The sequence below is a fragment of the Ascaphus truei genome, chromosome 6, assembly GCF_040206685.1.
Source record: "Ascaphus truei isolate aAscTru1 chromosome 6, aAscTru1.hap1, whole genome shotgun sequence".
NCBI classification, from domain to species: domain Eukaryota; kingdom Metazoa; phylum Chordata; class Amphibia; order Anura; family Ascaphidae; genus Ascaphus; species Ascaphus truei.
Window position 1 is genome coordinate 89,951,262 of NC_134488.1, and position 24,457 is coordinate 89,975,718.

Sequence of the window (24,457 nt, forward strand, 5' to 3'; positions counted from 1 at the left end):
GCTGCCCGCCAGACGATTTCCCACCCACCCATCCCCTTAGTTAGTGATTGCAATCATGTAATGAACGGCAGCAGAAGGTTGAGCAGGGCAGGGTATTCCCAGGAATGTGGACATATGCATTGTATGCCGTGTTAATGGTTCTTTGTTCCGTTACAGCACGAACAGCTGATAATGTGCTGAGTGAAAGGACGAGGTTCCGAGCAGGAGGGGTCATTGTCCAGTTTTGCCTTTGTCGCGGCGGCTCTTGGGGGGTAGGTGCTTGTTCTTGCCAGACTGGGAGCTGGGCCGTTTGAGCCCGGGGGGAGTACGAGTGGGCAAGGTCAGTTATCCATGACCTCGAGAGCCCGCTCGCGTAGGGGACACGAGGTCAGCGGTTCGAGGGCCGGCTGACCGTCCCCTCCCCCTCCTGACAAAGGAGTACACTCTGGCAGGGAGTGCATTTACCCCATTAGGTTTTCTGTATAAATAAATAGCCGCGGCCATTTTACCTCCAGCTCCCGTTTCCTGTCTTTATTTGTACGTTGCATGTGGGTACAAGGCGGGGGGAGAGGGGAACCGCCTGGAACCTCCCTGGTCATGTGACTGTGACTGTGTGTGATTGTGATTGTGACTGTGACTGTGACTGTCAGTGATTGTGATTGTGACTGTGACTGTCTGTGATTTGACTGCGACTGTCTGTGATTGTGACTGCGACTGTCTGTGATTGTGACTGCGACTGTCTGTGATTGTGACTGTGACTGTCTGTGATTGACTGTGACTGTGATTGACTGTGACTGTGTGTAGCATTGGGAGTGGGCCCACCTGTGCAGCAGAGAGTTTGTTGTTGGCCAGGCATAGGAAGGGTCCAGGCGGCTGAGCATGGAAGTTGTGGCAGAGTTCTGTGATCCTGCGAATGCTCGCCGCACCGGGTGGACATGCGCATGGCACCGAGAGGTCACACGCGTGGCGCAAGCTGCGCTGTTACAGCGCATGCGGAGGGGAATATGATTATGGGCTTTGGCACATGCGCGACCAGCAATAGTGTGACGTCACTTCCGTCATGGTTTTTCGTGACAACACAAGGTTTTTCCCATAAAAAATCTGTAAGTTCCAGCAAAGAAGTTTCACTTAAAAAATCAATTCAGTAGTATTAGATAATACTTACTGCATTTATTTATGTAATAAATATATATATATATATAAAAGATCTCACATGTTTTGCTGCTTTAAAGGTAAAATGTGCAGGGTACAAAGTTATGAAACGGAGCCGTAGTGTTTTTTTTTTTTTTTAATGGTATGTGTATGTATCTTTATTTATATAGTGCCCACAGTGTACTCAGCGCTTTACAAAAGAGACAATGTAGTACAAGGAATTCTAATACTGTAATTGCAACAAAGTCAGACTGCGGAACTTTGCAATGTGTAGTGAAACAGGTAAAAAAATATAATCTCTTATCATAGAAAAATAGATAAAAAAGGTCAATCAGAATCTAGTATTCGCCGTCATTCCTAATTGTGGATAAATGTTTTGCAATAGAGACAAACATTGAATTTGATTGATTGACATCTGTAAAACTAGGAAAGAACATTGCACACAGGTCAAAACATGATTTGTAGAATGGAGAGTTTGTTTATTTTTTTATGAAAGTTATCTGTTAAGAATATTAGTTGTGTTTAATAAAGCACAGTTGCCCTCTCAATGAACCCGTTGTGACTCTACAGTTGGGGTCATTCCAAGTTCATGCTGTGGACTTTTGACTGCCTTCTGTATATGTGAAAACAGTCAGCAGCTCATGCAGGGATCACTTATTCAGCCCTGTAACACAAAACTATTGCAAGCGGGCACCTGCTGGGATAGCTTCACAGGAGGTCCTCGGGGGGAAGCTACCAAACTCATCAGGCATATGCAGAGATAAAAACAGCAAGGGTTCCCTCTGGGATACCTAGCTAATCAGGCATCCACACTGACGAGCCTTCAGGGGGCTACACAGATTGTCAAACCAACAACCATTGTCAGACTGCATTACTTAGCTTATTTAATGAGGGGATGTGAGCTAATTAATGGACTTTTACTTTGATTTATGTGATAAAATGAAGATAAAAGTACTAGACCTCAAAAATAATATTCTTTTTGTTTAGTGGTAAAAACGTCTGAGTCTTTGTTCTTATGGGACGAATAGATTTAGGCGGATAGGACAATTACCCCTTATCAGAGCTCTGTTTATAGTATATACTATATTGCTTGGGTTACAATAGTGCTTCCAAATAGGTCTGAGCACCTTGCTAATTGGGTCTAAAGTTGCAGTCCCTTATTATTCCCGAGAAACCCAGTGGTAATGTTTAACAGGTTAAATATTGTTTATGCCTTTTTTGTTTTTAAACTGTAAGCATTTTAAAAGTATTTTCAGTGTTAGATTGTTCTTGGGGTAACATGGAATATGGCCTGTGTTTTCCACAAGACTCCTTCCGTCGTTGCCGAAAGACACCCATTTACTTGAATGAAAGAGAAGGTGTCTTATGGAATAGCATCGCTTAGTAAATATGGTCTTGGGTGTTCAGCAAGATGTGCCCTTCTGACTTGATTTTTTTTTGAGGAGGGTTGAAAATGAATAATTTCATCATTGGTGGGAATAACACGCCACAGGTGGGGAGAATAGCTGGTTAACCCTCTGCGTACCCCCAGAATATAGTCACTACTTCATGGAGACTGGCTCACCAGGAGCCCCATGATGAAATGATTACGTCGTGCTCAAAGGGCTGGGGGGGTTTCGGGTTAGATCAAGTCCTGCGTTCCCGGATACGACCTAACAAATGAGAAGGAAGAGGGTTCCTCCTCTTCTGTTTTCCTCCAAAATTGCCGCGGTGGTCACGTGACTGCAATGTGCTTGAGGTGTGCTGTGACACAGGCATCACAACCCCTCTGGCACTCCAAGGGTTAATAAAAGCATTTCATAATTCTCATTTAATTTGGAAAAATCCACAATTTTTCTGTAGACGGTGTGACTTGAAATACATTTGTAAATTGTTTCCTTAAAAGCCACCCCTGGGTAGGGCTGCCAGGTGGCTTCTCCAAAAATACTGGACTCAATGGTGAAAGGTGCGTCAGGTCACTATGTCCATGGAGGAAAATACCGGACACATACATGTCCAGTATTACAGTACCTCTCATTTTTTACTGAATAGAGTATCCAAATACAGGACAGTCCCGTTCAATACCGGACACCTGGCAACCATTCCCCTGGGCCTGACTGAAAACTGTCTAACCCCATAGTGCTGTAATCTGAACTAATACATAGGACCCTCTCTGTACATGGCACCCTTTGTTATATAACATGACAGAGGAAAGAGATTATATTTTTGAACAACCAAAGGACATAACACCCTCCCATCTTTCACGTTAATATGCAATTTATCTGACACTGCTTAAAACAGCAATCCCACCCCCATCCCACCCCAATAAATAAAATAATAATAACATGCCCTGAAATGTATACAATTAACCGTGACATAACAGTGTAACGTCGTCATTTTAAAGTGGTTTGCATCTCTACAGGAAGTAACAGAATAATTCCACAATAGTACATAGTAAAAACTAAATAAAATAAGTTTAATTGCAGAGACCCCTTATTTGTGATGTCATTGTTCACATTGGAAGGTGGAAGCACATTGAGATTAATTACTAATTGCACTGGCTCATTATTGTTTTGGAACATCACAAATCTATAATTTCCTGCCCTCCAATTAATATTGTTCATGTTGGCAGCAAAGAAATTACCAGGCTTGTACTATTCCAGCAGAGGGAATAGGCAATAGCAGGGGCTATGATAGTACAAACCTTTTGCTGGCGTCTTCAAAATCGGGGCAAATCAAGTCCCTTTTGCAACCAAATCTCCAACCAAAAAAGGACGACAAAAGAAAAGTATATAACAAGTCTTTATATTACAAAGCGATAAAATCCACATTTTACAATTAAGTAAAAAAGTTTATGCTCTGCCAAATGGGGATCTTTGAAAATCCCGTATTCAGAAATGGCTGCCGAGGATTGACCATGTCTACACTTAACTTTTAAAGCAAAACTCCACCAAATCCAGAAAATTGAACGTCTCAATGTAATCCCTTAACATGTTTTTTTTTAATTCTAAAGTCTCCATCAATATCACTATTAATACGATTCCATTCAGTGTGTATCCCCCCTTTAACTCTAGTTATATTTCCTATAGTTTTTTATTTGAACAGTTTGATTTTATTGTCCAGTGCTACACTGTTGTTCCTAAAATTCAATTAATTGTTCCAGTTTCTTTGTCTATTGAAAACATAATTCATTTTATCTTGATTAAACATGTTTGGTTAGTATAACATTTATCTAATTTCTCCAAATCAAAATACATCTTGGATGTTAAAATTCTGATAGCTGACTTAAATCCGGTAAAGACAAAATTTTCTCTTTAAATTGTGTAATTTCAATATCTACATTTTTCAATTCTTGCTTTCTTTTATACATTCGTAATTTCATTAACTCAAGAGAACAAAAATCCCAAATTATATTCTAGTCCCCAATTAATTTATGGTTACTAACTCTGTGTAGGGGCATTATATTCTAGTCCCCAATTAATTTATGGTTACTAACTCTGTGTAGGGGCATTCAATAGTCACAAACCTCTAGGAATCCTGGAACAACCTACATACTCTTCCAAACGGATTCTATCCCACCATAATCCAGTTTAAGTAATCTTACATTTATTTAAGACATTATAACTAAGGTAGATTGTCTGACACCAGAACTGGTTTAATATCTACCATAGACTGAAACCTCCTAATTCGTCCTGTCTAGAGTTTTTGCTTTCCAAAACAGTTCGAAACTGGCTGACATTTATACTGCCCATATTAAACTGTATACTGTAGATTATACGAAACAATATAACAATAATTATCAATTGATAATCTGCATGCTTTTCACATGTTGAAGGTTACCAAAGCAGCTATATTTATACTTGAGGGAGTTATATTTGTTTCACTTTGCATAAACTTTCTTCAAGCAATATTTTTAGTTGTTTGGTGTTTATCTTTAATACATTATGGCCTTGATTCACTCATCTGTGATGAGGTCAAAAATTATGTGTTGGCAAAAAAATATATATCTTTATAATGTGATCACACATTTATTAAGTACATGACAAAACACATATCTTACCGATGTAAGTTAAATTGGAATGCAAACGACTATTAAGGGGAAATTACTTAGTCACATACTATTCACTAAACTCCGATACCTGGAAATAGGCTACCATCAAAATATATTGATAATTTTTGCCACCTACTCCAGGCTGGCGCTAGACCCACGTAATGGGATGTTTGGCCGCCGGGACTACTGACTGCAGGACACCTTACCGCAGGGCACCCCACCATTGAACATGTTGCCACCGATTGCCGCCACCATCTTTAAAGGCCCTCCGCATTGGATTTCCCCGCCGAAGTTCCACTGAATTTCCCAAGGGAAATGTGAAAATGTGTCCTGCGTGCTGAATGCCCTGCTGCATGCTCGGGCAAACTCACAAATCGCGTCAGAGCGGCGGGGTGATCCAATGCTAAGGACCTTTAAAGATGGTGTCGGCGGCGAGATGTTCAGCGGTAAGGTGTCCTGCAGTCAGTAGTCCTGGCAGCAACTTGCAGAGCGCAGGTGACTATTTGACCACGGCCAAAACATCTTAGACCGCCCATGTGACCAAATAGCTACTAAAAGCTCCATATATGCACATATAAATTAATTGCAAAAAGCATGACATTTATAAGCATCAGACTTTACAGAGGTTAAATTGTATTTTTCATGGGTTACAAACAATACTAATAATTTAATGGGATGCTGTTATGTGGCAAAAAAACACAAGATCTATGCATATCCTAATTCACTAAAACCACAAATGACATCATTTGCTGAATAAAAACCTGCACACTTTTTAACTCTTTCTAATCGTTTATTAAAATTGTGGTTTTGGTTACAAGTTTTGGCCAAAGTATGAGGCGCTTGCACTCCACGCCAAGGTAAACCTAGATCAGGCAAGTTTGAACTTCTAATATTATTTTTACAGTGTCATCTGAACTGATTTACTCCTGCCTATCTCGTAAAAAAATTAACCATTCAGGTCAACTTTCAAGAATTACAATAAAAGGTTGGCCACTTTTACGCCTTTCTGGAGGCAAGGCACTGATTTAATTTGAGAAAAATATGCATTAGACAGTTTTCAGACAAAAATATGCATGTGCAGGCTTTTATGCAGCATGATAAAAGTAAAACAAAGTGTTCATCGTTTTTTCTTATTTTTATATATAAAGCATGGGACAATGTATGATTCTACATTCCTACATTAACTGGCAATGGTTTTGTTCTCCTGTTAGGAATAGAATCAGGATTTTTACAGATTCATAACATAAAGGCCGCATTTCAGTTTCAATCAATCCTTCAGTCAGTAATTCAGTAGCTAAAATGTATCCTTATTTTTAGTAAGGTAACATTGTTACAGTTTATAGCTCAAACTGCTGGGAATATTGGCAAAAAATGATCACAAACAGGAACGTGTTGCAATGATCTTGCACTGCTTGGGAGGTAGGCTAAAACTTGCTATAGAAATCATTAAAAATGTCATTAAGTTGACCAAAAAATAAATCTAAATTAAATAGTCACCTATCTAATACTACAGAACTTTAAAAAAACATTTAATATATATAAATATAAGTTTTCACATGTTTTGTTGCTCTGAAGGTATATTTTTTACATTATCACAAGTATTTTCTGAAAATAGAAGTATTAGTGAATAAAGCGATATTTGAGTTCAAAATGTGTGTGTGTGTGTGTGTATACAGCTCAACTCCGTTATAGTGCGGTTCTCGGGGGGCCACCCGATCCGACCGCGCTATAACTGGAGTCGCGCTAATTATTTTTTTAATGGCCGCCGCACGCCTGATCGCGGGGAGGTGGAGTGAGGCGCCGGCAGCCGTACATGGCCCCTCAGCAGCTCCGCACCAGCCAACCACGGATCCCCGCAACTATCCTCCAGCCTCGCACCGATCCCCCCCCCACCTATTCTCCCCCCCCAGCCTCGCGCCGATCCCCCCCCCACCTATTCTCCCCCCCCCAGCCTCGCGCCGATCCCCGCATCGCCCCCCCCCCCAGCCTCGCGCCGATCCCCCAGCCTTGCACCGTTCCTCCCCCCAGCAGCCCCACGTTGCCCCCCAAAGGTGGGCTGTGACACCAAAGGTAGGGGGGCTGTGTGCGCAGTGTGTGCGCAGTGTGTGCGCAGTGTGTGCGCAGTGTGTGCAAAAATTTTTTGCGGGGTTGAGCTGTGTGTGTGTATGTATATATATGTATATATATATATATATATATATATATATATATATATATAATTACATTTTATGTTATGGTGGATGAAAAAGGCAACATCTGCTTAAATGGGCTCCATGTGAAGGGATATTCCAGGCAAAAGGGGGCACTGTGTGCTCATTTGCATGTAATTTCCCAGAATCCCTCGCTGCAGTGGGAGCACTGTATGCTATGTGATAATGGTTGAAAGGCATGGGTGCAGACCTGTCTTAAGACATGTGAATGTGCTCACAAGTGATATTTATATATATATGTGTGTATATATATATATATATATATATATATATATATATATATATATGTATATCTATGTATATATACATATACACACACACACACCGTTTGTGATATTTATTCAGGTTTAGCAAAGAATGCCTGTATGCCCAAGTCTTTAATTTCCAGACAGAAACAACTTGGGGAAAGTAAGGAATGTCGTTCTTTAATATTCTTATTTCATTTTGTGAATAGTGTAAATTATACTGAGTAATACCTCCTTTCTGTGTGTTTAATGCTCCAAGTTTGTGTCTGTGTGCTGGATATGAACAATGACTCATTTTAGCAACATTTTCTTTCCATGAAGTCAGTGGTTGAATTTCTTTGTGATGAGATGAACTTTTAACCCAGACAATATGGATTTTTCAAACTCCGTTCACAAAGAAAACGCAATCCTTATCTTGCCATTAGATGGGATTTGTTCTTTGCTAGCAGATGTTCGGCTTTTCCTCTTATACAAGAGAGGGGAAAGTGGTGAAAGATTCCTACAGTAGCCAGCAGGGTGCCTCCCTGCACCAATCTTTCTAATCACACCTGTGTACACACTTTGTTAGAGAGATCATTTAGCCCTTGTGCAACTCTCCTAATCCTTTTACAGCTAATTATTACTTTGATTAAAAAGATCATATTATAGGCACATGGTTTACTTGTACTTTAGTAGAAATACCAGAGGTTAAGTAGAGGTTATAATAGATTTGTGTAAATAGTTTCTAAGAAGCTTTTAATTACTTTTCTAATTGGTCCCATGAATTTTCTGTGAAATGTGGTGGCCTTGTTTCATTTCTAATTTAAGTCTGTTTAATTCTCTTTTCAGTGGAATCCTGTTATAAAACTGGGCATATGCATCTTTTTAAAGTTGCTTCTGATAAAAAACAGTGTTATTTCAAAAAACTATAGTCATTTGGGTAATATTATGAGTCAGTAGCGATTAAGTTGGTTTAGTACTCAAAGAACTTGTATTCTGCTTGAATTTCATTCTACAGATTCCAGATAAAAACTACAGTACTGTGAAAAGAGCTTTGTTTTAATAGAGCCTTAAAATTAAGTAAGGTTTCAATAACTCAATCCGGTTGTCTAGGGATCATCTTCGACTCCTCTCCTTCATTCGTCACACAGTGCTGACATCTACACTTCCGAAATATTGCCAGAATACACCCTTTTCACTCTCATGATGCAACTAAAATCGAAACTCACTGATCCTTTCCTGCCTTGACTACTGCAACCCTTTTCCTAGTTGGCATTCCCCTTGTCTGCCAATTTCTACTCCAATCCATTCAAAATACTGCTTCCTGACTCCTCTACTTCACTCATCGGTCCACTTGATTCTGACAGTGCGGTTAGACCAAACTCCACCCTAACACCTCCAACATCCACCCCCCAAACCCCAGCTATGTGGCTTGTCCATACTCCATCCTGAAGCATACTCCATCCCACAATGAGCAGCCACCTTATCTCTGGTCCCGCGGCGAAGGGGAGCTGGAGCCTGCCAGGTGATGCTGGTACCGACCAGGTGCACTGTCGGGGAGCTAGAAGAGATGGATGGGGCATGGATGCGAGCCATTCCAAATGTGAAGTGGCCCGCATGGAATGGGGTTGGCCCACCTGTTAAGGTTTAGATATTGTAAAAAAATGGGTAGAGCAATTTGTATATGATTATTAAGAGTACATCATAGGAGGGAGGATATATCATACATGCAGAATAATACAAGGCCATTGTACAATTGATTAAAATATTTTGTTTAAAAATATGAATTGGGTGTTTTAGGTCAAATCTTATATTAATGATTTATAGAATAGGATTACAATGACACATAGATTCTATTGAAATTGGTACATTAAACTGGGGGCGGGAGATTTTTCTGGGGGAGCGCTGGCGGTTGCAGAGGCCACATGCTCTTCCCCCAGGCATTTAATTAAATGCCGGGGGATAGCCTGAAGCCCCTGCAACACTCTACTTACCGGGATTCATCCGGCTGTGTGACGCGTCACCATGGCAACGCGGCATCAAATTACGTCACACGTGTCAAATGATGCCGCGTGTCACGTGACATCACATGACCCCGCAGCATCATTTGACGCGGATACAAGGTATCGGGGGCACGAGAGCCGGGGAAGGGAAGACGGGGGGCGCAGCTTCAAAAGTTTGCGCTCCCCTGCATTAAACAGTAAATACTGGTTGGCTTTATTTCTATAAACCATTGTAAATCTCATGTTTTATCAGCCTTGTGATACGGTTATGAATTCATTGTATGTATTACTGATTCATTCATTTTTTTTTTTTTTTGTTATATTCGTTATGTCGTTTGGGATATTATTATTGTATAAGCACTTTTTATAATGTAGGCATTGTTTGCTATTACATGAATTTATATTGTGACACGTGGATTAAGAGTCTGCACCATTTGTTATTGTGTATATTGCATCGGCCGCAACCAGTAGGTTGTGCGACATTGCTATGATAATAACCGCAGTGATGTCTTAACATATTACGTCAGATGCCACATGCGTAAAATAGCGGCCACCAACTTTTACGTGCGGGTGGAATAGGATTGACACTGGTATATATTGCACGAATTTGGCCGTAGCAGACTCTTGACAAAGGGATTTCTACCCAAAACGGCAAGTCTCCTTTATTCTTGTCTGTCGTCTGATGTAAGTGGTTTTTATATTTGAGACCGTGTTTTTCTTGCATCTTGTGTATATTTTTCAAAATGTTGCTAAAATTGTATTGGTATATTTTTTATTTTTGCATCATGTATACTTTTTGAAAATATATATTTGCAATATACAAGTTGGTGTGGTCCTTGTATAGTGAGCTTCTTCCCTTGCATCCTCTTGTTTATAGGTTATGATTATATGGGATGGAAAGATTATTTGCGAGCGCTGTGTGTAAACGATATCCAATCATTTTATTAATTTATACTTTTCTGCATTACATAGTTACATAGTAGATGAGGTTGAAAAAAAGACATGTCCATCAAGTTCAACCTATGCTAAATTTAGACCACAGATACTTATCCTATATTTGTATTAATAGTATTTTGATCCAGAGGATGGCAAATAAAAAAAAGAATGAAACTTCATGTAATTATATCTCATAAGGGGAAAAATACATTCCTTCCTACCTCCAAACATTGGCAATCACATTTCTCACTTTCCTTTCTAAAAAGATGTCCAAACCTTTTTTTTTAAAGATATCTATTGTGCAGAAATTGTCCCCTAGATATTCAGTACCTGAGGTATGGAGTATGTCTTCTATTGTGATATGATGTATTGTTTTTTGCAGTACTTTTTTGTTTTCTAGTTCATAATGGTAAATTAATGTATGTATTTGCAGCACCAAATAAATTAATTGTTATAGGTTGTGTGTGTTTGAAAAGGTTCTTACATTTATTGTTATGTTTTGCTTTTTATCTTGTGACAGCAGTATTTGCCTTACAACTTCAGAAATATATGTACGATATGATAACCTTCCCTCTAAATAGCATTCCTGTGAGTTCTCAGAAAGGTTAAACAAGGGTCATAATGTTTAAGTGAATTTTGCTACAGACCTTTGTGCATTAAGCATCCATCATTTTTGCCTTTTAAAATGTGTTTCTATCACATCACCAATGGCTGGAGACCAGGAGACAGTTGTGTGTGTGTGTATATGGTTGTGTGAACAGAATGTGTGCATCTCCTATTTTAATGAGACACATTTGTATCACATAAAGAAAAAAAAGTATTTTACTAACAAAACACGTTTTCTCATTCATACATAGATATTCCCTATTCTTTGGGATCTGCTTTAACCGCTCGAGGATTAAACCAGCCACCCTACCCAAAAAAATACAGCATTTTTATTTTATTGCTATTACAGAGGAAAAAAACATATTAGATAAAGCTGTCAAAACAATTATTTCCCAGGGCTATTAATAGTAAAATTCTGCAAACTAGAATCTGTTTATCAACCGTCTGTTAAGTCATATTTGACTATGCATATTTTAAAATGGTATTTCAGTTTGACATAATTATCACACGTCCCTTGGGTCAGTTGTGCTTTAGAATTAAAATTACTAGTGCACTAGAGGTGACTCATCCCCTGAGAAGAAATTGCACTCTTCTGTCCTCATTCAATACGCTCTTGTGGCCACGTGAAAACTAAATGTTGCAAGGCAGACACTGATCTTTTTAGGGTCATGCTCAAGTTTGGTTGCTGGTTTAGGTAGCTGGTAGGAATAGGACAAACATTGCAAAAGTCTTACATTTGGCCAAATATAGTTAGGTAGGCTAAACCAAGTTCTTTCTTAAGACATTGTCCTGAGACCCTTGTGCTCTTTTCAAGATTAAAGATATTTCAGTTGGGAGTGAATTGGGTAGCTATTTACAAGAATAAGCACATTGAAGTAATTTTCCCATTCTTAGTGTTCTCTCGGTGAACTGTAAAGTATACGGAAAATGGAATGCTAATGGAACTTCTGACATATTGCAAACATATGCTAATTGTGCAATTGGCTGTTTCAGTAGCAGAGGAATTGTTCCTACAAGTTTGTATGCAGAAGTCGTACTTCTGGAAAACCCATCGGTAGCTTTTATCAATCTGAATTAAATTATTTCTCTTTTGCTAAAGATAGCACCTTTAGACTTCATTTTTTATATAAAATGCCCCAAAGAATATTTTATTTAAACATGTAATGGCAAGTTTATTTATCAAATATTTTACCAGGAAAAAAGTATATGGAGTTACTTCTCGTTTTCAAGTGTTCAAAAAACACGAATAAAACATAAATCATATGAAGCTCAGCTGAAAGTTTAGTATGGGTCATGTTCTCTGCAGAGTTTTGTAATCCTTTACAATATTTTCAAATTACCGTACATTCTTATACCAGTTATTCCATGGTAGTTGGTAGAAATATTAACGGACAAATACAGGAATAAACCTCAAAAAAACGATGCTCCGTCAATAGCAATAAAAAAACATATAGTAAATCTTCTTAGTTTTCGTTGGTATATAACAGCATGAAAAACGGGCTAAATGAAGGGCTTTATTAACCCATATAAGTAGTTTCATGTCCACGTGTATCAATGGACTCACCCAGGGTGGGGGTGTGGGGGGGGATTAGTAAGCAATAAATAGGACCGGAATATCAGTGAGACCGCCGCAAGGCGTATCCACACAGTAGACTCTAAGCCCAAATAAGCTTCCCTCTCAACAACCTGTGTCCCACACTGAACGGATCAGCTGGCAGGTACTCGCAAAATGTTCTCCATGTCCGCCTAATGTTGCTGATAGCTGAGAAAAGCCCCGATCCAACGCTGTAACGGCGTGCTCCAGCCGGTAGATAAAATCAATAGAAAAAATACTGTGAAAGTGGCGGTCACTGCTCACCGATCAAAATCTTTGATTAAGTCCTTTTGCAAGGTCGAAACGCGTCAGAGTTCCTGACTCCATGTATGTCTGTTTTCTGGATGAATAAATAACTTATTTTTATTTGCATTTGCTTCCTCCTTCTGATCGGTGAGCCGTGACCGCCTTCTTCACAGTATATTTTCGGTAGAAATATTAAGTCCAGTAGTTATGAGTTGTGCTAGAAGTTTGTTTTTCAAGGGCTAGTTAATTGTTAGAAATGCAACTTGTGTAGTTTGATCTATGAAACACGGGGAAGTGTTCTCTATTCCAGAAACACAAGATACGTCTGTATAATATTAATTTAAAAGGCTGTGAACAGGACATTTTCTGATTTGTATATAGACTTCTTTTCTTCTTACAGTTTGCAGGAACCCTTTCTGATGGATTGGGAAAGACTATGGACAATAGGCACCAGACCGAACGGGAATATATCCGATATCATGCAGTGACCAGCGGGGAGCATCTTGTTGCAGGGATTCATGGACTTGCTCATGGTATGATGCTGATTTAGAGGTTGCATGTAGTCTGTGAATAGCATAAAGAACAAATTGTTATGTAATTTGGCAGTATTTCTGTCATAGTTGACAAAAGGTGATATTTAAAACTATTTTCAGAGAGAAACTTCCAAGTGATTATGTTAAAGAATAAATAATATTGTTCTTAAAATGAAACATTGAGAAAAAGAAAAAACTTTATAAATGAGTGTCCCATTTAACGTTAAAGAATTGCCTTTGATAGTTCATCAGAGAACTAATTATAAACTGAACCTATAATGTAGCAAACTACACCACCATCATGGTGCAGAAACATCAAAACAATCAAAGTCTACCCTTATGTGACACATTAGTGATTCTTTTCACTGCAGCGGAGCGATCTTCCTAATTGAGGCAGAAGTGTATCCACTGCTGTTTACGTCAGCCAAGAGTGGTCTTGGCCATCGTAAGAAGGTTAATTATCTTGTGTTGGAGTACAAACTTTAGTGTGTAAGACCAATGTACACATGAAACCTGCTGTGTTATAATGTGTCTAGTGCTCTTTGACAAGAGACTTAACTAAACAAGTATTCTATGTAATATAAAATGCATTATACATGTTGAAACTGTTTTATAGAGTACTATGTGCACTGTAGTTTCCATATTTTTAACCTTAACAAGCTGTGTTGACATTGAATGGGGCATTCTCACTTAGAAAACAACAAGATAAACAATTATTCAATGTAATTTTGTGAAAACTTAGAACATGTGAATTATTTATAGTACTTTTTGGGTACAAAATGAAGTCTGCCCAAGGCCAAGATAAGAGTATAGGCTTTGTGCCCAGACATTTTCAAGGATTGTTTATTGTATTGTTTCATGCGAACAAGCCAGTGGCGTAGCTAGACCTGCGCGGGCTCTCGGTCAAAAAAAAAGTTTCAGGGCCCCATTAATATGAATACTGACTGCAATTTTTTTTCTCCCTCCACTCATCCTCTCCCTGATCCTCGCTCTCATCATCCCTCCTCTGCATTTCTCCCTCTCCCCATAGTAATCATCTCTCCCTCTTCTCATCTGTGCGTCTCATCCTCCTCATCTCTCCGCCTCCTCATCATCTCTCCGCCTCCTCATCATCTCTCCGCCTCCTCATCATCTCTCCCCCTCCTCCTTTCTCCCCCACCATCATCACATCTCCCCCACCATCATCCTCTTTCTCCCCCACCATCATCACCTCTCTCTCCTCCCACCACCATAGCCTCTCTCTCCTCCCACCATCATAGCCTCTCTCTCCTCCCACCATCATAGCCTCTCTCTCCTCCCACCATCATAGCCTCTCTCTCCTCCCACCATCATCGCCTCTCTCTCTCCCCCACCATCATCATCGCCTCTCTCTCCCCCACTATCATCATCACCTCTCTCTCCCCCACCATCATCATCGCCTCTCTCTCCCCCACCATCATCATCGCCTCTCTCTCCCACCACCATCATCATCGCCTTTCTCTCTCCCCCCTCCACCAGCACCACCACCTCTCCCCCATGTCTACCTGTGGGTGGTCCATTAAACAGAATCCGGCAGAGGAATCGACAGCTGTTACACAAGAGCAGGACAGCAGGGGAGGAGCGCGCACTAGTGGTCTGACCCTGAAGTCTTTCTTACTTCTGGTGTCTGCTGCTAGAGCGAGCTCCTCCCCTGCTGTTCTTCTCTGCTGTATAACAGCTGCTTATTCCTCTGCTGGCTTTTGTTTAACGCCGGGGGCCCGCCGCCACATATCATCTCCCCCACCTGTCTGAAGAGAACAAAGGGCCGCCGGGTGGGGAGAGCGGGGCCCCCGCTGACCTGCGGGATTTGCCCAGGTTATAGCTACACTCTTGAACAAGCTATGCATAGGTTAAATTAGTAGCTAGGAAATTACTATATGAATCGAGTTTCTTAGTAGATACGTCAGAGCAGAACAGAAAATTGATGCCCAAGTCTGTTATCTGTTGTTAACCTGTACTAACTGAAGCTAGGTATTGTAAACTGCCTCAAGAATAAATTATATATTTTCAATTATTAAATAGATTACACGCAATATAAGAACCCCTACCAGGAGATAGTTAAAAGTAAAACATTTAAAAAAAAAACATAACTTATTTAGTCGTGTCCTTTACAAGTGTACCTTAAGTGCACTTTGGTCATAAAGCAATAGGTCTAAGGCCCCCAAACTACTTTTGCATGTTAATATTTTTGGTTAAGCCAAACATACTGGTAATAGCAAAACATAAGTCTTCGATTCTTTCAGTGTTGTTGCTGTGGAATTACTGCTTTTGAAATCATTGGTCATCCTTGGCGATGTGATATGTGCCGACCATGAATATCACATTACATATTGGTACACAATGAAAATTAATTACAACCCTGTCGCCAGTGTGGTAAAATGACACTATGGATCCCGAGAGAATGCTAGGAACTAGGAAAGAAGCTTCTCAAAAGAAAAGACAAAAATTGCAATAAGAATTCTCATTTCTGAGTTTACATTTAAAAGGTTTTCATGGATTACTTCTTTAAAATAGTCGCCTATTCCTAAAACTGTCAGCTGGGCCAACTATAAATAATCAACAGTTTCAAATTGCACATTAACGGTCTGCAAAATGTCTTTTTAGAATATACCTCTTATACCTTCATATTTGTTTTATTATGTTGCACAGGAATCATTGGTGGTCTGACAAGTGTAATAACCTCAACAGTAGAAGGAGTGAACACTGAAGGTGGAGTCAGCGGTTTCATTTCAGGCTTGGGAAAAGGTTTGGTTGGTACAGTAACCAAACCTGTTGCAGGAGCTTTGGATTTTGCTTCAGAAACTGCCCAAGCAGTGAGAGATACCGCAACTCTTAGTGGGCACAGGTCAGTAGCAGTTTGAATTTAAAAAAATGATATCTGTTTTAATCCTTTTAACCAGCCTTTCATGTTGTCTATAGTGACTCTATGCTCAAATCTGTGTTACTTTACAATTTATTATTAACGTAAAATTAGTTTCTGCCATATTTACTTTAAAGTCGTCGAATGGTAACTTTGTTGTTTAAATATAAAAATAAGTTGCGTGTGTATAGTGCAGTTGATATGCCGCTATATTCTTTGCTGAATCTCGATCATGTTTTGGGTCATTCATTAAAATACAAAAGCTGTTTTTGTGAAATGATATCCAAAACAAATGCGATTGCACTTTAGTGAATTACTCTCTGCTAATGGATTTCTGGCAAAAGGTGACACGGTGTGCTCATTTGCATGTCATTTCCCTGAATCCCTTGCCGCAGTGGAAGCACTGTATGCTCGGTGATAATGGTGAAAGGCAGGGTTGCAGACAGACCTGTCTTAATATGTTAATGTGCTCACAACTGCTCTTTTTATTTACTGTATGCTCTAATAGACTTTCAGGGGATGTATTTCTGTGATCTATGGTAAGTACAGCTTTGGACTCCAATATAGCCATTTCCTTGAAAGTCGTTGGTACTTCTTCTCTAGAAGGGATTAAAAAAAAAAAAAAAAAAAAAAAACTTAGTTGATTCATCCTACCCATATTTACCACACATACATTCAACTCCGAAAAGTAGAAAACTATATATGTCTGGAAAAGCCTTTTGGGAGCTGGGAAGTAGAGGACAACAAAGTGTTTAAACTTCTTTTGGCAGTGGTGTACCATAATCCTCTTGGGCATTTGTTCATTCTTCAGCTATGTGTGGTTTGGAATATAATTCTAGTGCTGTTCCAAGTGACTTTCTTCTGGCTTTGATTGCTGCTTGCAAGGCCATGATATATTTTTTAGTTCTGAGAAAATAAATGGGTTGCCAGATTTTTTATTATTATTATTATTTTTTTTTTTTTTAAGTAGTTTGATTTATCAGGTGCCCACACCCCAGGCCCACAAAATGTCACACCTTTTGCACATAAATAGCATTTCCAGTAGCAAACATAACTTATTGGGAAAAGAAAAGCATGTTGTACTCTTTCTCTCTGCATTGGAATTTGAAATACAGCATACTAATTGCTTGTTAATTTGACATCCATCAGTACCTCAGAGCATTACAGTAGATGAGCCCACAATTTTTATTTAAACACCGTGATAACATAAGAATACACAATAAATGTATGTATATATAGTTACTGTTGCCATATATTGCATCAATGGTAAAGAGATCCCTTCCTTACTTTTTTCAATTCATACATGTTAATGATTTGTCAAATTTATGGTTTTGCTTTCGGTATCGGTACAAATGGTAGATTTATAGATTTGTATATATTGAAAACTCCAGGACCATCCAGGATATCTAATGCAGTGATTCCCAACTTTTTATTTTTATTTTGGAGGAACCCTTGAAGTATTTCGTAAAATTTCGGGGAACCCCTATCTGGATTACACACATTAGGTTCGACAGGGGTAAATCACAAAATAGACGTGTAAAGCAGTAGGGTTAATAAATAATACTCATACTTTTGTATAAACAATGTGTATATATTTATCTCCCCCAGCACCCCTCATCATCATCCTCATTTCCCCCCCACCACCCCTCATCATCATCCTCATATCTCCCCAAGCACCCCTCATCATCATCATCATCCTCCCATATCTCCCCAGCACCCCTCATCCTCATATACCCACCCCTCCGCATCTCACATCACCCCCCCTGCATCTCACATCACTCTCCCCCCTGCATCTCACATCACCCTCCCCCTGCATCTCCCCCCTTAGCTCACAAGCCAAGCCACCATCACAGATCTCCCTCTCTGCCCCCCCTCTTCCCCCTGAAGCTCACAAGCCACCACAGATCTCCCTCCCCCCCCCCCTGTAGCTCACAAGCCAAACCAACATGGATCTCCTTACCATCTCTTCCCCCCCCCCCCAATCCCGTCCCTTATGCCTACATCAAGCGGCATGAGGCTGCGGGCTGGAGGTGTGAGGCTGCTGGAAGGAGGCGGCTGCGGCAAGGACTGCACGTGCTCTAGCTAGCAGCAGACACCGGAAGTGCCGCACTGCTAGAGCGCGCTCCTACGTGGGGGGAGGGGGAGAGCCAGGAAAGCTGTTGCGGGCCACAGTGAGTGTGTGCGGCTAGGCGGAGCCCCTTGGGTCTGCTCCACGGAACCCCAGGGTTCTGCGGAACCCTGGTTGGGAATCGCTGATCTAATGCAATTTGATTTAACTAAGAATATGAGCCATTTGATTTCCTTTAACACACGACTGAACTCTTTAACTAAAAGTTAATTGTAATACAGGTGTTTGATAAGCTATAAAACCAACCACTTTGTTTTCTTTATTTAACTTCCAGCTTGCTCAGCATGCCTTGAGATGCCAGTTTGATATTCTTGCATTGTCTGCTTTCTTAATTACAAAAACCTTCATAGAGCCTGTTGCTTAATGAACAGTCTCATTCAAAGCAACAAAACATCTTAAATTCCTATTTACAATTTGATAACTTCCATTGTAAGGAAATGTTCAAAGCCTCATTTATGGCATGTAAGGGGCTGGCATTGAGTTTACAACTGCAATAAAAAAAAAGCTACAAAACACATATTGATATATGTTCTGTCTTGTTCAGAATTACGACTGCCTAAACTAAGGCTTCAAAAGGCTTTTTTTAAGTAGGGCCTTTCCTTCTGTTTGGCTGAACTCTAAATATTCCCTAACCCCCCCCCCCCCCCCCAACCCCCAAAGCCCAGAACAATACATTTCTCATTATAGCCATGTTCTGAAACCTCCTTACTAGTTCCTGTGAAATTTGAACAATATTTTCTTGGAATGGAATCACTCTTTGGAGACCATGACTCAAATACCCCCTTTCTTATGCTCTTGGAAAAGGATCAATTTATATTTATTTGCCTTTTTTTCCCCCCTTCTATTGTGTTGACTGAATTTAACACTATACAGTAAATTGAAATACAACATTGGTTAAAGCTGCCGTTTAAAAAAATAAATAAAAATTCCGTTCAATATGTGCATGAATACAATCTGCACACTGATAAGTGATTAGCTAAATTGCCCATTGATCTGTTCTCTTGTGATCGATAGGCGAAGATTCGGCTCGTGAGTTCATTAAATCTGTTAGTGCAGCAGAAAAGGAACAAAGATGCAAAGTTCTGTGTGGGAAGGTCATGTGACCAGGCAGTAACTAGATAACATTGGTGCACTGCTAGAGAGAGGGCAGGGCTCAAGAGCCAGAGCCAGTTTCAGAAAAGGAAGGGGATGTGACTTTGTAAATGGCGGCTATAGAAACAAATAACGCTTGTTACTGTAAAAATGTCTTTACAAATTGTTTTATTTATTTAAAATAATACAAGTATTTTCTCATAGTACAGAACTGATTTACTTTAAAAAAAAACACATTGAACTGCAGCTTTAAAGCAACAATCCTTTTTACTGTTTGGGCGGGGGAGAATTGTAGCAGCATTTCTTTCTTTATTTTTTTTACAGGATGGAAACTGGGGGGGGGGTTGTAGAAGCAGCACTCTGCTACTTCTCTTTTGTCAGCTTCTGCCTTTGTGTTAGCTCTGTTTCCCATAGAGCGGAGCTAGAGCTCTGGTTTTAGAATTGGGATTAGGACTAGGGTTGAAATCAATGTGTTTAGACCTGGGGTTAGGAATAGCTTTAACGTTTGAATTGGAGTTAGGAGTGGGGTTAGGGATAGAATTAGCGTTCCAGCTGGAAATATTGTTACATCTAAAACTATTGTTATGTATAGGGTTAGAATTTATAGTAGCGGTAACTTTTCGGTTAAAGTTAAGTGGTAAATTGGGATTCATTTTAGTGTATTGATTAAGTTAATACTGTATTTTGGGGCATAGTTTATGTAAATGTTTTGGTGTAGTGCTATGGTTACAGTTTAGGGTTCTGGTTATTAATAATGGTTTGGGAAAGTGTTCGGATTCATTTTTTTGGGAAAGTTTTTAGTGTTTTAGTGGAGGGTCATGTATTGTGTTTTGTGGTAGTTTTTTTATTTGGATACAACGATAAGGGGTTTTGGTTCTGAGTAGGGTTAAAGTTGAATATAAGTTTAGGACTGTTTGTTTTATAGATACAATTTGGGTTCATGGAAGGCATTCAATTTTTTGAAAGGATCAATAGGGAACTTGGGGTTTGGCATTCTTTCTTTTCCTTTTTTTTTTCCATTTAATTTTTCTTCCATTTACAAAGCCAAAATCTACATATTAATAAACCTAGAAAAATTAATAATTTCTTATTAGTTACTAATTTGTTACCCCTCATCAGAAAACAATAACCCACAGGTAGTAAGTACAGTACTATAACATGCAGAATCTGCCGAAAATAAATATCTATTATATATTGGGATTGCTTGCGAGAAAATCGTAATTACCCCGGCTTGAACATGGTTAGCGTCAAATGCACTAAAATGTCTTCAGCACTGGAGGCTACAAAGAACTTCAACTCTGGAAGGGTCAATATTTATCAGTGACCAACATTTTCTGTTCTTGCTGTACCTTCATCAGTGTTTCCTGTTATCTAAACAGCTCTAAATGTGTGCCTACCGACCAGGAGTTTATGTGAATAGTGAATCCAAGTAAGTAGACTGTCCATTTTCACTCTCAGGACCTTATTCTATATAGTCACTGGGGATTTTTGGCTCGAGCGGCCGCATTAGACTACTGATGTAGCGGCCGTTATTTGAACACTTCACGCGTCATGTACATCGGAATCCCGATTTGAAACCGCGGGATGAATTCCAGCCTTCCCGCACCAAGATGCGAGCGCGGGGCGAGAGGAGAAAAACGAATTTTAGTGTTCTGGCTTTTAAAAACATGAAATTGACACAGTAGCACAGTACTGTACACATTACAATTCATCCATTTTATTGCAAATAAAGAAACAGAATCCATAAAATTCAAACAAAACATCTGCGATAAGCGCAGGTGCCTGGGGCGATTGGCCGCTTTTCATGCTGCGTGGGGAACAGCAGAGAACTCAAAAGCGGCGCCGAGATGTGTTCGAATAACGTCCGCTTCATCAGTACATAGTTACCTGCTTTGTCATACTGGTAGCGCTGACAACATGAAAGCAACTAATGCTGAAATAGATATATAACAAAAAGAACAAATGATGTACAATACATATAATCCATATCACAATTTATTTCTGGAATACTCTGATAGAGGACAACCTCGCTTTTACATATTTCGCACCTTTGAATTCCAGGTAATATTATATATTGTGCAATATATCAATTTGTCATATTTGTGCGTTAACAATAGTCCCTAGCATGCCAAGAGAGATCTGTAACTGATGATTAGAGCTACTGTAGACAATACAGATTGGTGAAGAAGATGGAAAGTCTTGCCTGTACATTTACTACAGTATCTACATTTTAATTAATCACATTAACAGAATGCTTTCAGTTGAGATTACTGGGGGACAAAATCTTCAGCAACAATGGAAAGGGTTATTTACAGTAAGAGCAGTGCAAAGGTAGTCTTTAGTAATAATAATAACTTTATATATCACTTTTCTCCCAATTAAACTCAAAGCACTTCATAGTTACAAAAAGGGGGAAAGAAAACATTTAAGGTTCTAAAAGAGACCAAACACAAGAAAAGATGCAAGACATGATGGGATGGGCCTGCAATTATTACGTTCTTGACAAGTTGTGGTTCATTAATTAAATGCCTGGGTTAATACTGTAGGTAGGTCATGAACCTGTTTTTGAGATTTCCAGAGAGTGGGTCTCTCAAACTGTATTAGGCCGCAGCCACGCTGCCGCTGATCGCGCTCATGCTTGAGAGCGGTGGGCTGTCGGGGGCATGGTGTTTAAGGGAGGGGGCATGTCATTTGCTGTATCAGGGCTGTGTGTGTGGCTCTGTTTGTTTGTGTGTGTGTGGCTCTGTCTGTATGTGTCCCTCCATTCCCTCCCCCCCTTCCCTCCATTCTCTCCTCCCCTTCCCTCCATTCTCTCCTTCCCCCCTCCATTCTCTCCTTCCCCCCTCGATTCTCTCCCTCCCACTTCCCTCCATTCTCTCCTTCCCCCCCTTCCCTCCATTCTCTCCTTCCCCCCCTTCCCTCCATTCTCTCCTTCCCCCTTCCTTCCATTCTCTCCTTCCCCCTTCCTTCCATTCTCTCCTTCCCCCTTCCTTCCATTCTCTCCTTCCCCCTTCCTTCCATTCTCTCCTTCCCCCTTCCCTCCATTCTCTCCCTCCCCCTTCCCTCCATTCTCTCCCTCCCCCTTCCCTCCATTCTCTCCTTCCCCCCCCTTCCCTCCATTCACACCATTCCCCCTTTCCTTCCCTCCATTCATTCCCCCCACCCCCCTCTCCCCTCCATTATCTCCCTCCCCTGGCTGTTTTGGGGCTGTGTGTGTGTCTCTGTGCGTGTGTCTGTATGTGTCCCTCCATTCCCTCCTTCCCCCCTGCCCTCCATTCTCTCCCTCCCTTCCCTCCATTCTCTCCTTTTCCCCCTCCCCGTTCCCTCCATTCTCTCTTTCTCCCCCTCCCCCTTCCCTCCATTCTCTCCCTCCCCCCCTTCCCACCATTCTCTCCCTCCCCCCCTTCCCTCCATTCTCTCCATTCTCTCTCCCCCCTTCCCTCCTTTCTCTCCCTCCCCCCTTCCCTCCATTCTCTCCATTCTCTCTCTCCCCCTTCCCTCCATTCTCTCTCCGCTCATCCCATACTGTCTCTCTCCCCATTCTGTGTCCGTGTCTCTCTCTCTCTCTCCCCCCCATTCGTTTCCACCTCTCTCCCCCCATTGCTTATTGAAGGGTCATGTGACCCTGCTCAGCACTTGGAAATCAAATTTCCTTGTCTCTCCAAGCACTGAGCTTTGAAAAGCGCACGAGCGCCGCATGAACGTGGCCGTACATATAGAGTTTAATTGAAGTGAAAGCGGCAAGCGCGCTCAGCGGCAGTGTGGCCGCAGCCTTAGGCTACGTCCAGGGTCAGCGCTTATGCGCTGACCCGTGCTGAGTCACGCTCGGCACTGAGCCCCTGCAGCCGCAATGAGAGCGGCTTTAGCAAGGGCTCGCTTACGCTTAGCGTAGGTCTTATTCAATTTTTAGTTTCAAGCGCTCAAGGGAGCGCAGGGCCGGTCACGTGAGCGGTTCGCCCCAATGAGGGCGAACCAGCTCTGTGACGTCACTGGCCCGCCCCCGGACGGCGCGCGGACCAAGGCCAGGGAAAGCACCGGCTTTCCCTCAGCCTCCGCGCGCTTCAGCACGGCTGCAGTCCTATGGATGCAGCCTAAGACTGTTCCAAAGAGTGGGAGCAGCTTTTCTAAGGTTAGGTCCCCGCTGCAGCCGGTGGCGCGCGCGGCTGCGTGCGTGCCTCTCACCAGCCCCTTACCTCCTCCCTAGCAGTCCCCGGTGACTCCTCGCTTCCTGGCTCACTGCATACTGTGACGTATTTATTTATTTATTTATTTATAAAATATTTTACCAGGAAGTAATACATTGAGAGTTACCTCTCGTTTTCAAGTATGTCCTGGGCACAGAGTAAAACAAATAATACATGGTTACAAATACAGTTACATAAATGAACAAGGTATACATTTATATACAAGACATTGCATGCACAGTTAAAGAAAATATATATTATGAGCGTATGAAACAGTTACAGACCAGATTAAAGTGTGAGACAGCCTTAGATTTGAAAGAACTTAAGCTGGTGGTGGATATGAGAGTCTCTGGTAGGTTGTTCCAGTTTTGGGGTGCATGGAAGGAGAAGGAGGAACGTCCGGATACTTTGTTGAGTCTTGGGACCATGAATAGTCTTTTGGAGTCTGATCTCAGGTGATAGGTACTGCATGTGGTAGGGGTGAGGAGCTTGTTCAGGTAGCTGGGTAGCTTGCCCAGAAAGTATTTGAGGGTGAGACAGGAAAGGTGAACTTTGCGCCTAGACTCTAGTGATGACCAATCTAGTTCTTTGAGCATTTCGCAGTGATGTGTGTTGTAGTTGCATTGGAGAACAAAACGACAAATTGAATTGTAGAGGGTGTC

The 24,457-nt window shown here is 40.8% G+C and overlaps 1 protein-coding gene across 4 annotated transcripts in view; it reads left to right on the top strand.

The window, feature by feature from the left end:
* Positions 1-24,457, top strand: part of VPS13D (vacuolar protein sorting 13 homolog D) — a 241,678-nt gene that overhangs the window by 159,738 nt on the left and 57,483 nt on the right. For all 4 annotated transcript variants that reach the window (XM_075605047.1, XM_075605049.1, XM_075605050.1 and 1 more), the window contains 2 exons: positions 13,381-13,513; positions 16,181-16,376. In XM_075605047.1, coding sequence (XP_075461162.1) covers positions 13,381-13,513; positions 16,181-16,376 — 329 coding nt within the window. The remainder of the gene's footprint in view (positions 1-13,380; positions 13,514-16,180; positions 16,377-24,457) is intronic.